The sequence below is a fragment of the Molothrus ater genome, chromosome 20 (genome assembly GCF_012460135.2).
Source record: "Molothrus ater isolate BHLD 08-10-18 breed brown headed cowbird chromosome 20, BPBGC_Mater_1.1, whole genome shotgun sequence".
In the NCBI taxonomy this organism is placed as follows: domain Eukaryota; kingdom Metazoa; phylum Chordata; class Aves; order Passeriformes; family Icteridae; genus Molothrus; species Molothrus ater.
In genome coordinates, this window is record NC_050497.2 from 2,767,358 (window position 1) to 2,779,964 (window position 12,607).

Consider the following 12,607-nt stretch of genomic DNA (forward strand, 5'->3'; position numbering starts at 1 on the left):
CCTGCTCTGGCTGATCAGCCACAGCTCCAAGCACTTTGAAGGGTCAAAACTCAACCAAACCAAGCTGCACTCACTGCTCTGAGCCGGGCCCCAGTGCTGGGGTGATTAAATCAGCAGTGTCAGGTCATGGTGATCAATTAATTTGGCATCACAAGAAACAGTGACATGAAATTTGCTTTATTGGAAGCTGGCTGGAAAGAAAAATGGCTCTAGATATGTTTGAGACTCAGGGCTGCACATCTCTGCTGTCATTTCTCAGAGATCTTTTAGCAATCCCACACCTGGGGTCCTTTCTTATGAAATATTACAATCTCTGAAGAGATCACCTTGTTTCCCAGCAGGAAAACCCACAGTAAAAGGACATAAAAGGAATTCTAATCTCCTTTTAACTATTTTTAAATGCCCACTTGGCACTTCCATCAGAGCAGGAGATGGAAGGGATGGGGGAGTGAAGAGCTCGGCTGGAGCAGAGATGGAGGTGGCTGGGGATGAGCTCCCCCTCCATCCCAGGCTGGGGTGTGAGGTGCTAGCCCCTGATGCAATCCCCTTCCCTCACAGGTCAGGGAGAGGAGGAGGCCCCTGGCTGTTCCCCCTCCCTCCCCAGGCAGGGCTGTCACAGGGACACAGGACAGGCTGGCAGTGCCACAGACCCCTCTGCCCTGTCAGCCTCATCCCAAGCCTTGCCCAGCCCCTCCAGCCTCTCTCCACAGGTGAAGAACCCAAGCCAGGGCACCTGAACTACTCCAGTTCCTCCAGAATAAACTCAGTTCCAGCCCAGTGACTTTGGCAAAGCCATCTCAGATTTACACCAACACCAAAGAACCAAACGCCCCAGCCCAGCACATCCAAATTAGTGGAGTTTTGGTGACTTTGCTGATCCAGATCTGCCAGAAATAGCTGGGCCAATGGTGGGACCAGTGCAGCTCTTTGGGGCTGGTGTAGCTCATTAAGCCAAATCCTAAATCAGGAATTTTTCCACTTTTCACTTTCTTTCGTCCCCTCCCTCCCTAAATGTCTCTTTATTCAAAGGACTAAAAACCTTCAGCAAAGCAAGAAAGGTAAAGGGTGGGGGAGAAAGGAGTGTGAATTTAATGCCAACCCCAGAGCATTGGGGAAACACCTCCCTGGGTAAATTTTTGATGGTCTAAAGCCACAAACACCTTGATTTTAAGTCCTCTGGATAAAATATGACAGCTTATCAATACAAACCTTCAGCATAACTGCTAAAATATATATGCATATATTGAGCATATAATGTATATGCTCAAATATAGCAGCATATACACCATACACAGTAAAATAAATATATATATTATAGACATAATATAATATCCTAAATAGCAAGGCTGATAAAAAACAAGCCAGCTCTAAAAATATGGCAGACAAGAATAACTTCTCCACTTACCCCATAATTCAAATGCTGGTGATCTTTTGCTAAAGTGCACTCATGAATGCTGCAATGATGGAGCTGTAATTGTAATGGAGTCATTTAATTTGGATTTGGATGGCACAGCCGAGCTCAGAGCAGACAAGGCATAAAACTCCCATGCTCACGTAAAGGTTAAGGAGCTGGTCATTTAGGGAATTGATTTGGAGTGCTGAGGTAATCTTGTGGTTGAAGGCAGAATGCCACTTTCTATCTCATTTACGCTGGAAACATCTGCAAACGCCAGTCAGTGGTGACAGGCCAGCAGTGAGTTCTGAGCTGGGACATCACACGGGTCACTTAGCCAGGTGTGGCAGCTCTCATCTCGATTGACTTTGGGTGCATCACTGAGCGACACCTGAAAACTCCAGGAGTGAACAGAAATTGCTGCTATCCTGTGGAAGGGGCTAACAGCAGGCCTGTTAGCTAAAGGAGGGACAAGGAGCTGAGAAGCAAGAAGAAGCTGATTAGGAGCCATCTCCAAGGCCTTGTAACCAAGGAGTCCAAGAGAAGTGAGGGATTGAAGAAAGATAAGAAGAGAACTTTGCAGCTGGACGATGTCACAGACATGTTTTATGAAAAATCCTCTCATTAGGATTTTTTTCTCCTGAGAAGCTGAGAGGTCTCAGGAGCAAACCGATGGTTATCTGCTGCTGTGGAATGCAACAGGTGCATCTGGGATTGGTCCATGTTGGATGTTTGTAATTAATGGCCAATCACAGTCAGCTGTCTCAGACTGTCTCCGTCAGTCACAAGCCTTTGTTATCATTCTTTCTTTTTCTATTCTTAGCTAGCCTTCTGATGAAATCCTTTCTTCTATTCCTTTAGTATAGTTTTAATGTAATATATCTCATAAAATAATAAATCAGCCTTCTGAAACATGGAGTCAGATCCTCGTCTCTTCCCTCTTCCTGGGACCCCTGCGAACACTGCCACAGGACGAAGTATTTTTAGAAAGTCAGTTGAAGTCACTGTAACTTTTCACCAAGGGTGTTATGTTGATTTATTGTGGCCAATACTTAAGGTAGAAGAAGTATAAACAATTGCAAAGCGTATAAAAGGTCAGCCATGTTCGATAATAAAGAGCTGCTGTCTGAGACTCTCTTTGGTCTCTGCTTTGTGTTGTGACTGCCTCGACAGCTGTAAGAGCCGAAATGATGTGGGACTCCAGGGGCTCTCCAAAATGCAGTTTACTTGTATCCAAGAGGTTACAGCAGTCCAGGGTGGTGGATGACAGAGCTGTGCCCACAGATGCCAGCTCCAGCTGCAGGCAGGCCTGGAGACCCTTTGGTTTTGGTTACAATGCATTGTAGACTTTTCTTTGCTGAGCATCTTCATACAGTAGAACCAATCTATACCTTAACTATTATCTACAGCCTATCATAACTACTGTAATTACCATATTCATGTTACTGTTCTCCAATCACTCAAAGTTAGTTCATTACAGTTCAAGCTAGGAGTTGTTTTTCCGTTTTCTTGCAGTGGAAAATTCTGAGACCTTTTTTCTACTTGCCACATTTGCTGCCTTGTTTGCCTGTGCTCTCTTTCTGCTTGGTAAAAACATCTTGTTTGGGGTGGGTTTATCCTTTGCTCTAAGCCATAAAACCCCTTCTAACTAACACAGCCTTTGCCTCCTTGGTTATCCAGTGAGACTGGCTCAGCAATTCTTTTCTTCTGTATCAAAACTTGCTTCCATCTCTATTCCTTCATCAGACTCTACATTTAAAAATCTTTCTGCTACACACACATCTGTGAGACTTTCTTGTCAAACTTTCATCCTTCCCAACAGACAGTGACACAACCCCACAGCAGAGCCTCTCTCCTCCTGGAGAGGAGGGATAAAAGCAGCTGGGCTGCTCCTGCACGGCCAGACACGCACGGAAAGGCAACAGAACCACCACGATCGGATAAAGGAACACAGTGGCTGCCGTGGGAAGGCTCACCCGAGGCTGCAGAACCAAATGCAGACATTGCATTTATTCCCCGCTCTGCCCGAGCAGCTGGCACAGCCCCAGCCGGGCACCCCGAGCACCCCGGCGGGCACCGGGCACCCGCGGCTCGGGGAGTTTGTCACGCTCAGCCCGGAGCCTTCCGGAGCCCTGCACCGGCCCCAGGAACGAGCTCTGACAACTTCTGTCAGCGCAGCACGCCGTGCCTGTGATGGACAGCAGGGCTCCCTGCCCAGACAGCTGCTGGCTGCAGGACAGCGGGGAAAGAGGAGCTGGAGCATGGCAGGGACCGAGCTGAGCTCCCATCAGACACGGTCTGCCCGGGGGAGCTCACACAGCCCCTCCTCTGGAGCTCAGAGTGTCTGAGAGATCAGCCACACAGCCAGGGGCTCGTGTTAACCAAATCTCTCTCCTCAGCTTTCTCTGTCTCCGTTACAGCGTGTGCACGAATTCCAGGACCAAGACAGCTCTGGTTTATCACAGAACATTCTGAGTTGGAAAGCATCACAAAGGTCATCGAGTCCAACTCTTAAGTGGACAGCCAAGAAAGGGATCAAATCCCCAATCTGGGGTTATGAGCACCAAGCTCTGAGCAGTGGAGCTGATTTTGGCCATCCAACACTGTCCCCACAGCAGGGCAGACCAAGAGCCACCAGTGAGGAGGGCAGGACGCAGCGAGGGGGGCTCTGCCTGAGGAGAACAGCCCACAGCCAGGGGCCTTTACAGAGCTGTCAGTGCACCCACCTGAGCCACAGAGCCCAGCTTTCAAGCAGAAGCAGAGCACAAAATGAATCCACTCATCACCCCCACTTGTCCCTGCAGCTCTGCCACTCTGAATGACACCCAAAACATCGGGCTGAGCTACTTGTACCTTAAACCCTCCAATGCTGCCCTTGAGCATCGCTGAAGGCCATCTCTTCATTTCCCCCTCCCAAATGCAGCATCTAAGGGCAAATTAACACTTGGTTCATTTTAGAATCTCCCAAGGATTTATTAGAGCTGTACTGTGAATCACTCTGCCGCTATTCCCAAGCAAAATGTTCCCACCACCACGATGTGGATCATAAAAACCCTTCCCAGATGTGAAAAGAACCTCAAGAAGGTGCCAGCACAGGGTAAGTGATGAATTTGTTGTTGAAAGAAGTTCAGCACACAAGGAGACAATTTCTAAGCTGCTTTTTCCTATCAGGATCATATTAACAAAATATAGCTCTTGGCAAGCCATGTCCTCCAGGAATTATTTCTGTGCAGGAAGCACTTAGTTTCACTCAAAATTAATAATGTCTAAAAGGCATCAATTACATTATATTAGAGAACAAACAGAAAGTGATGTGAATTACCCAGCAGAGTGGGATGAATTGGAGATGAAGTCATGGAGTAGAGCATTCCTGACACCTAGTTCCTCTCCATCCCAATGCCATAACCAAAATACGTGGGGGTTGCAATCTCCAAGCCACAAAATTGCAGACTAACAACTGAAAGCTTACCCTGCTGTTGTCCTATCATTAGGAACAAGAGGAAAGTAATTCCTACAAACCTTTCCTCTGCTGTCAGGATTACCAGGGAGTCATTTCCAGCCTGGAAGTCGTGCCCTTGCCCAGGGCACTGATTTAAAGCCGGGGCAGGGAACACACAGGTCGGCAGGGAAGAAGTGTTCAAAGCTGTGCAAGATTAATGCGCTGTCAGAGGAAGGCTCCACATGGAACAGGCTCCCAACAGAACCACTTTAGCTTATTATGGAAAAATTAAAGCACAAACAGCTGGAGAACAGCCTTGTCACGCCAGATCCCAGCTCTCCATACGCTGCCTACAAATTGCAGCTCTAAAAGTCGATTCTGCAGCTCGATAGGTTTGTGCCTCGGGAACATTCCGAGCGGAGCCCACCAGCCACGAGATCAGCTCTGGGAACGGTTTGGGACACTCAGACCTGGATTTTCATCAGCACCCCGCGTTTCAGGCGAAAATCCCACCGTTTATGGAGTTCTCCCCCCACATTAAAGCTTTTATCGATAGCCCCCATGCTGTTACGGGCTACAACAGGTCCCCAGGGCATGTGGAGCCGTGCTGGGAGAGCGGGAGCCCTCAGTTCAGTTGTGTAACCGTTCTCCTTCTCCCCCTGGAACACTCAAAGGGGAATCGGGGATCTGCTCCTGCCTCGGGCAGCCTTTTGGGGGGGGGGGGGGGGGGGGGGGGTCTGTTCTGCTTCTCCATGCCTCAGTTTCCCCATCTTTGCGAGGAGAAACCCACTAGAGCGGCTGGAGTACATCCCTCAAAACCCGTCTCATGCAGATTTCCAGCTTCCACGAGCTTCCCAGGCTGCCGGCGAGCCACGAGCAGGCACCGCTGCGTTTCAGAGGCACGACAAAAGCGCAGGACGAGCCTGCCGTGCCCGGAGCCACCTCGGCAGCGCGGTCCCTGCCGTGGGTTTTAGGCACCGCTATCGCCACCGCAAACTTTCCGGCCGGGCTCCGAGCACGGCTGGCCCCGCACGATGTCGCCGGCGCGATGCAAACCCGGAGCGGCTCCGCTCCGCCGAGGGCTGCGGGCTCCGAGCCGCGTCCCGGGGAGCGGCACCGGGGGCTCCGGACCCACCGGCTGATAGGGATGGAGCCGGGGAGGGACGCGGATGGACGGGGATAAGAGCCAGGGAGGGAAGGGAGGAGAGGGGGGACACGGACACGCACCGGAGAGGCAGAGCGGGACGGGGCGCGCAGCGGAGCTCGGGACAAGGCGGGATGGAGAGAAAACACCCACCCAGACCCAGCGTGAGCCGCCTTACCTTGACCGCCTCGGCGTGAGTCACCCTGTCCAGGGACTTGCCGTTGACCCCCAGGATCTGATCGCCGACCCGCAGCCCCTCCCGCTCGGCCAGAGAGCCGGGTTCCACCAGCGACACGTAGATGCCCACGCCGTGCTCGGCACCGCCGCGGATGCTGAAGCCCAGACCCTCGTGGGCTTTGCTCCGGCGCAGCGTCACCTGCCGCAGCTCGCCCGGGAGCACCGGCGGCGGGGCGGGGGGCGGCGGGGGGCGGCCGGGCGGCGGCAGGTAGGGCCCCTCGGCCGTGTACTGGTCGAAGAGGAGCTGGTCGGAGCGCGGCAGGACGAGGCGCAGCAGCGGCAGCAGCTGCCGGCGGCGGGGCCCGTCGAGGAGGGCGCGCAGGGAGCGCACCAGGTCGCAGACGTTGCGGCGGCCGTGGTAGGCGTTGAGGCAGAGGATGAAGCGCTCCCGCTCCGCCTCGCTCAGCAGCGCCGTGAGCGCCTGGTGCAGCCGCCGCACGTTCGCCGAGAGCGGCCGCGGCGCCGGCCCCGCCGCCGAGCCCAGCGAGCCCGACGAGGAGGAGGAGGAGTGCACGGACACGCCGTCCAGCTCCGCACTCATCGCCGCGGCACCGGCAGCGCACCGGGGGACGGAGGGGATGGAGCGGCCGGAGCGGGGCGCGCCGGGCAGGAGCGCACCCAAAGCGGGCAAGAGCGGAGCCAGGCGGGGCAGGAGCGGAGTCCCCCAGGCAGCACCGGCCCCACCGCTCCACCTGTCCGTGCGCTCGCCCGCGGCTCCCCAGGAAGTGACGCGGCCCCGTTGCCGGGAGACCGGTTATACAGAGCGGCCCCGGCGGCGGGACCGGACCCCCCCCCCGCCCCGCCCCGCCCCAGCGCCCGCCCCCGCGGGACCCGCAATTAGCGCCCGCTCATCAGCGCTCATTAGCGCAGCCAGCCCTGCCCGCGCTCAGCGCACCGCGGGCGCCGCGCAGGTGGGAGAGTCCTGGCCGCCGTCCTCAGCCCTCCCGGGATGGATCGTGTCCATCCCGGAGCTCCCGCAGCTTCCCTCCATCCCAGCATGGCGAGCGCACTCGGGGTGGAGGACGCACGGCAGAGGACACCGGGCGGGGATCGGTTTACAGCCGAGAACAGCCTGGCCCGGCACACGGAGCCGTTACCTGACCCGCGGGGATGTTTTTCCATTGCCCGGCGTGCCAGGTGTGGGATTGTTGTTACCTCAGAGTGCTGGGCACGGTAACTGCTGAGTTATGGTGCTGAGGATGCACCCGTTCAGCTCAGCACAGGCTTTGTTTTAATCACTCCTGAACGGAATTCAGACGTATTTCCTACTGACAGGGTGTTGAAGGAATCTATGATTGGGGGAGCAGGTTTTAAAAAGGAGAAATTTAGATTAGATCTTGGAAAGAAATTGTTCTTAAGAATTGAGTGAGGATGGTGAGGCCCTGGCACAGGGTGCCCAGAGCAGCTGGGGCTGCCCCTGGATCCCTGGCAGTGCCCAAGGCCAGGCTGGACAGGGCTGGGAGCACCTGGGACAGTGGGAGGTGTCCCTGCCATGGCAGGGGTGGGATGGGATAATCTGTAAGGTCCCTTCCAACCCAAACCACTCTGTGATGTTGGGTTTAGAGTCCACCCCAAACTCCCAGCAATTAACTCCTCCTCATTTAGCAAACACAACCAGGACAAAGAAGCCCTTCCTGTGAGGGATCCTGGTGGTCCAGATCCGATGCTCAAGAAGCTGGCAGGGCCTCAGGCACACAGTATTGCAGACCTGGATAGGTGGGATTCAGGGAATCACATTCCCACCTGGGATGCTCCTGCACAGGTAGCCACCCTCTTCTCTGCCTCCACACCCCTAACTTGTGACCTCAGACCCAAAAGAGAAGCATCAGGATCAGGAATGAGTGCAGAAATCCAGGGACTGCTTTTCTGGTTGCTGGATGAATTATTTCTTACTATGTGAGGTTTGAGTCTCTTCTATGTCTGTGGAACACCTGAGCAAGGACCATTTTCCATCTCAGTCATTTGAAATCTTTCTGTCTTTGTTGAAGTGCCTTCCATCTGCTACAGTAGAGGAGGATTAAACCTAATTCATCAGATGAATCTTGATAGCAGTAGAATTCATTTTGTTCATGCATATGATGGAAGAGCTTAAACAGCTGCATTACAAGTAGCTTTATGTATTAAAGCTTTGTTGGAGCTCTCAATGCCTTGTTTAAAACAAAACTAAACAAAGCAGATTGCTAATTGAAATTCGCGTTCAAACTGGGGCTGATAAATAAGCAGATGGAGCAGTCAACATTACTGGAAAGAAAAGGGACAATATAGGACAGAGAAGCGAGTAAAAACAAAAATACGCCTACATCAGCCAAACAAAGTGAGAGAAGGGCAACCAAGGTACTGCAAGTCTTTGAATTGCACCCAGACACGATGGTAGTGCTCAGTCCCGCTCAGACTCTATTTAAAGCACTGCTGCTCCCACCAGTGCAGTGGCTGAGCTCCTCCAGCCTCTTTTAATCCTACACCAAGACTCCCATGTGTGAACATGAGCAGATGCAGTGAGAGCTGTCCCTGCTCCAGCCTGGAGCAGCACATCCATCCCTTCCCTCTGCAGCAGAGCCTGGCAGTGCCCAGGGCAGAGCCACCAGGGCTGCTCCATGGCCAGGGCTGCCCAGTGGTGCCACTTGGTCCCTGAGCTTTTGACCTCTACTCCAGAACGTCACAATGTCACTTTTCCAGTGCCCAGCATGTGATGGTGTTCACAGGGGTCTGAGGATGAGGGAAGGGATGAGGATCTGACTCCATGTTTCAGAAGGCTGATTTATTATTTTATGATATATATTATATTAAAATTACACTAAAATAATAGAAGGAAGGATTCCATCAGAAGGCTAACAAGGAATATAAAGAAATGGAATGATAATAGATCTTGTGACTGACCAGAGAGTCCAAGCCAGCTGGGCTGTGATTGGCCATTAATTAGAAACAACCACATGAGCCCAATCCCAGATGCACCTGTTGCATTCCACAGCAGCAGATAACCATTGGTTACATTTTGTTCCTGAGGCCTCTCAGCTTCTGAGGAGGAAAAATCCTAAGGAAAGGATTTTTCAGAAAATATCATGGCTACACCAGCACAACTCCAATCCAGTGCTACCCAGCAGAAACACACAGAGCAGCTGTCACTATAGGACACAAAGCAACAAGAGCACACACACCGCTGTTCTCAAGGTGGAAAAAGGGAAGTTTATTTTCTGACTCTAACATTTATGGATTTCCCAAAGTGACAGTGGATTGGAGGGTGACAGTGCCACCCCTCCAATGACACTGGACAAACCAACAGTCCATCAAATTTCTCCTCCTCCATAAAAGAATGCAAAACAATGAGTTATTTACAGAAAGTGTGTGAGAAAGTTTGTTACAAGAATGTAAACATCAGAAGGCTTAGAAAATATTTAAAAATCAGGGCAACAGAGCAGCTATATGGGAATGATTCTGTTTTCTTGCTGTCACTACAGCCCTGCCAGCAGATACTGCTCATCCTTGGGGTGCCCCATCCACTTGCTGCTGCCATGGACAGCTCTGAGCCCTCCCTTTGGACCCCTGGTTTAGTTTCTCCTCAGAGAAGTTTTACATTTAGATTGTTCACACATTGGCAAGTTGGTTCATTTCCATACATCCCAGACAGGGGCACACACTGCTTTACCTTGGAGAGAAAAGGATTGAGGTCTTCTCATGGAGCCTCAGCTTTGAAGTGAATCTGATGGATTTCTGGGGGCTTTATCCTTTCCACTGCTGTAAACACTAAAGCCAGGCAGTTGAGAGGGAGCAGCACATGGCCTTGGGCCTGAGCAGCTTTCCAGAACCAGAATCATTCCTAAATGCAGAACTAGAGGTTCATGCAGGTCTTGGGCTCAGGAGTGTTCCACACCTGAGCAAAACCTCTCCAACCTTCCTCAGCCCAGGTGCTGCTGCTGAATAAATGCCCCCATCAGGGTGCAATTCCTGTGCAGGCTGCAGGGCTCCAAGGCCAGAGTCTCACCATGTTCAAAGTGCTCCTTCAGGACTGCCTAGGAAGAAGTGGTTCCCTTTGAAGGTGGGGAGGCCCTGGCACAGGGTGTCCAGAGAAGCTGTGGCTGTCCCATCCCTGCAAGTGTTTAAGATCAGCTTGGACAGGGCTTGGAGCAACCTGGTATGATGGAAGGTGTCCCAGCTCATGGCAGGGTGGTAGGACAGGGTGATCTTTATGGACCTCCTAACCCAAACCATTGGTGGTGAAGCCCCATCCCTGGAGGTGTCCAAGGAAGGCCTGGATGTGGCTCTCAGTGCTCTGGGCTGGTGACAAGGTGGGGATCAGTCAAAGGTTGCACTTGATGATCTTGGAGGTCTTTTCCAACCTCAGTTGATTCTGTGATGGTTTGGAAAGGGAGCTCAGCCAGGGGGGAGCTGGCAGCAAGAGCTCAGGGCAGAGGATCAATGCCAGGTACAGACAGCATCACCTACAAACATCCTCTGGAGACAAGATTCATGGACGCTGAGTGTCCACAATAATTCCTGGGACAGCTCCTGGCTGAACTGAACCTTTGATAACTGTGAGGACCTGACAGACACCAGCAAAGGGACCTCAGCACAGTGGAGAGCTCCAGAGCAGCCAGGCACTGCTCATTCCCAGCTTGCAGCTGCACCACCTGTCTTGCCAGCAGAGTCCCTCAAGGCCAACAGGAGCCCACAAGATGTTATTCTTGTGAGTTTTTAAATCATCCTTGCAGCACCAAATAATCCGATGCGTTTGCTAAGTGCCACCTGAATAAATTGCCCAACCTTTCCGCTTTAATCCGCTGTAATCACTTTCCAGAGGCACTCTTTGAAAAGTGAGCTCCGTGTTTCCAGAGCAGCTGTGCTCCTAATTAAAAGGCACTGTAGCAAGAAGCCAACAAAACCTAATTCTGGTTGGAAATGCCTTGCTGCAGTTGGAGGACTGAGGTGAACTGTGAGGAGGGCCAGGGAGGAAGCAGCAGCTGCCTGTGCTGCTTAAGAGAGTATTAGGAGAGGGCTGGCACTCGGGGCTGCCTCTTGGCTAAATCCCTGTTTAGCAGATTGGCTCCCAATCCTCTGTCCCTGGCCAGGCTGCTTTGCACAGCTTGGACATGTGTAGGAATCAGCTGAGTGCTGCAGCTGAGTGCTCCCAGGAGGAGCCAGTGCAGAGGGAGAAGCATGCAGAGGGTTTTCCAGCAGAATTCCTCAGTGCCTTGGCTTCCAGCACCATTCCTCCTGCAGCAAAGCTGAATCCAGCACAGTGCAGGCTCACAAGTTCCCCACGGTGCAGGGAGCAGGCTCAGGCTCCATCTCAGCTCCAGACAGAACAGGCAGAAGTTGGATTTGAAGGAAAGCTGTAGGAGCAGTGAGAAATCATCATTTCAAGGGAGATTTTTTGAGCTCTGCATTATGAGCATAAACCACTCACAACAGGGGTGTTTCCAATGAATGGAGCTTGCTGTGCTTCATCAGACCAAGTTTAGTTTGACACATCCCAGCTGGGTCCAAGCAGGCAGAGGGGGTAGGAAGCTCTGACACTCCTTAAATCCATCTGTATCTGCATATTTACAAATCTCCTAAAGCTCAATGTACACTCAGACTGTACCTAAGCAAAGCCAGCCCCAAACAGCTTCATTTGAGTGGGAATTTGGTGGTTTCCATTGTGCAAGAGAACATCAAAGATGAGAATTTTAGCACCAAGTGTTTCCATGGGGTGGACAGCACAGGGTTAGAGTTTATCAGTCATTTAGATAGCGTGGATTAAAAACTCAAATCAAACAGACAGCAATAGTTTCACCTGTATTCCCAGCCATATTTTCATTTCAAGGCATTGGAATGCTGTAACACTTACTAAAAGCCTAAGTCAAAGCAATTCACATTCAAACAAAGCTCCATTTGCTCCATTTTCTGATGAAAAAGCCTGTTCAAGGAGCAGAAGCTCCCCCCTGATTTGCCTGCAGTGATCTCTCCACACTGCCAACACCACTGAGTGTAACCCTGCATGGCAGAGGCAGATGATTTAAGAGCTGCAATCCTCCTCCCCTCTCCAGCAATTTCTTGCACTTATGCACTCTCCAGTCCTGCTTGAAATGCCTGAAAGAAAAAGCCACTTGCGTCATCAGCTTCTTTTTTTTTCTTTTAATGCCCAGCACAAATCATGGCTCAGTCACGATGTGGGCCTGGGTGTCAGGGACAGGCAGAGCTGCCACTGGCACAGGATCAGGTCAGTGCCACTCTGATTTGGGCACCTGGGCTGTTCAGTTTGGTCACAAAGGCCACAGAGGCTGTTCCTGAGGGCTGCCTGTCCTTGGCTGGGACAGGGGAGTTTAGGGACCCTGGTGGGTGGGAGGTGTCCCTGCCCTTAAAGCTGGAGGAGCTTTAAGGTCCCTTCCAAGCCAAACCATTCTGTGATTCCACCATT

General features: G+C 52.0%; 1 protein-coding gene across 3 annotated transcripts in view; it reads right to left on the bottom strand.

Moving 5' to 3' along the window:
• The window catches only part of WHRN (whirlin), a 64,386-nt gene extending 57,468 nt beyond the window's left edge, over positions 1-6,918 (bottom strand). For 2 of the 3 annotated variants that reach the window (XM_036394059.2, XM_036394056.2), the window contains exon 1: positions 6,155-6,917. In XM_036394059.2, coding sequence (XP_036249952.1) covers positions 6,155-6,754 — 600 coding nt within the window. In that variant the 5' untranslated portion in view covers positions 6,755-6,917. Of the gene's footprint in view, positions 1-6,154 lie in introns of all 3 variants that reach the window. The other variant, XM_036394058.2, reaches the window with a different exon arrangement.
• Between the last annotated feature and the right edge of the window lie 5,689 nt (positions 6,919-12,607).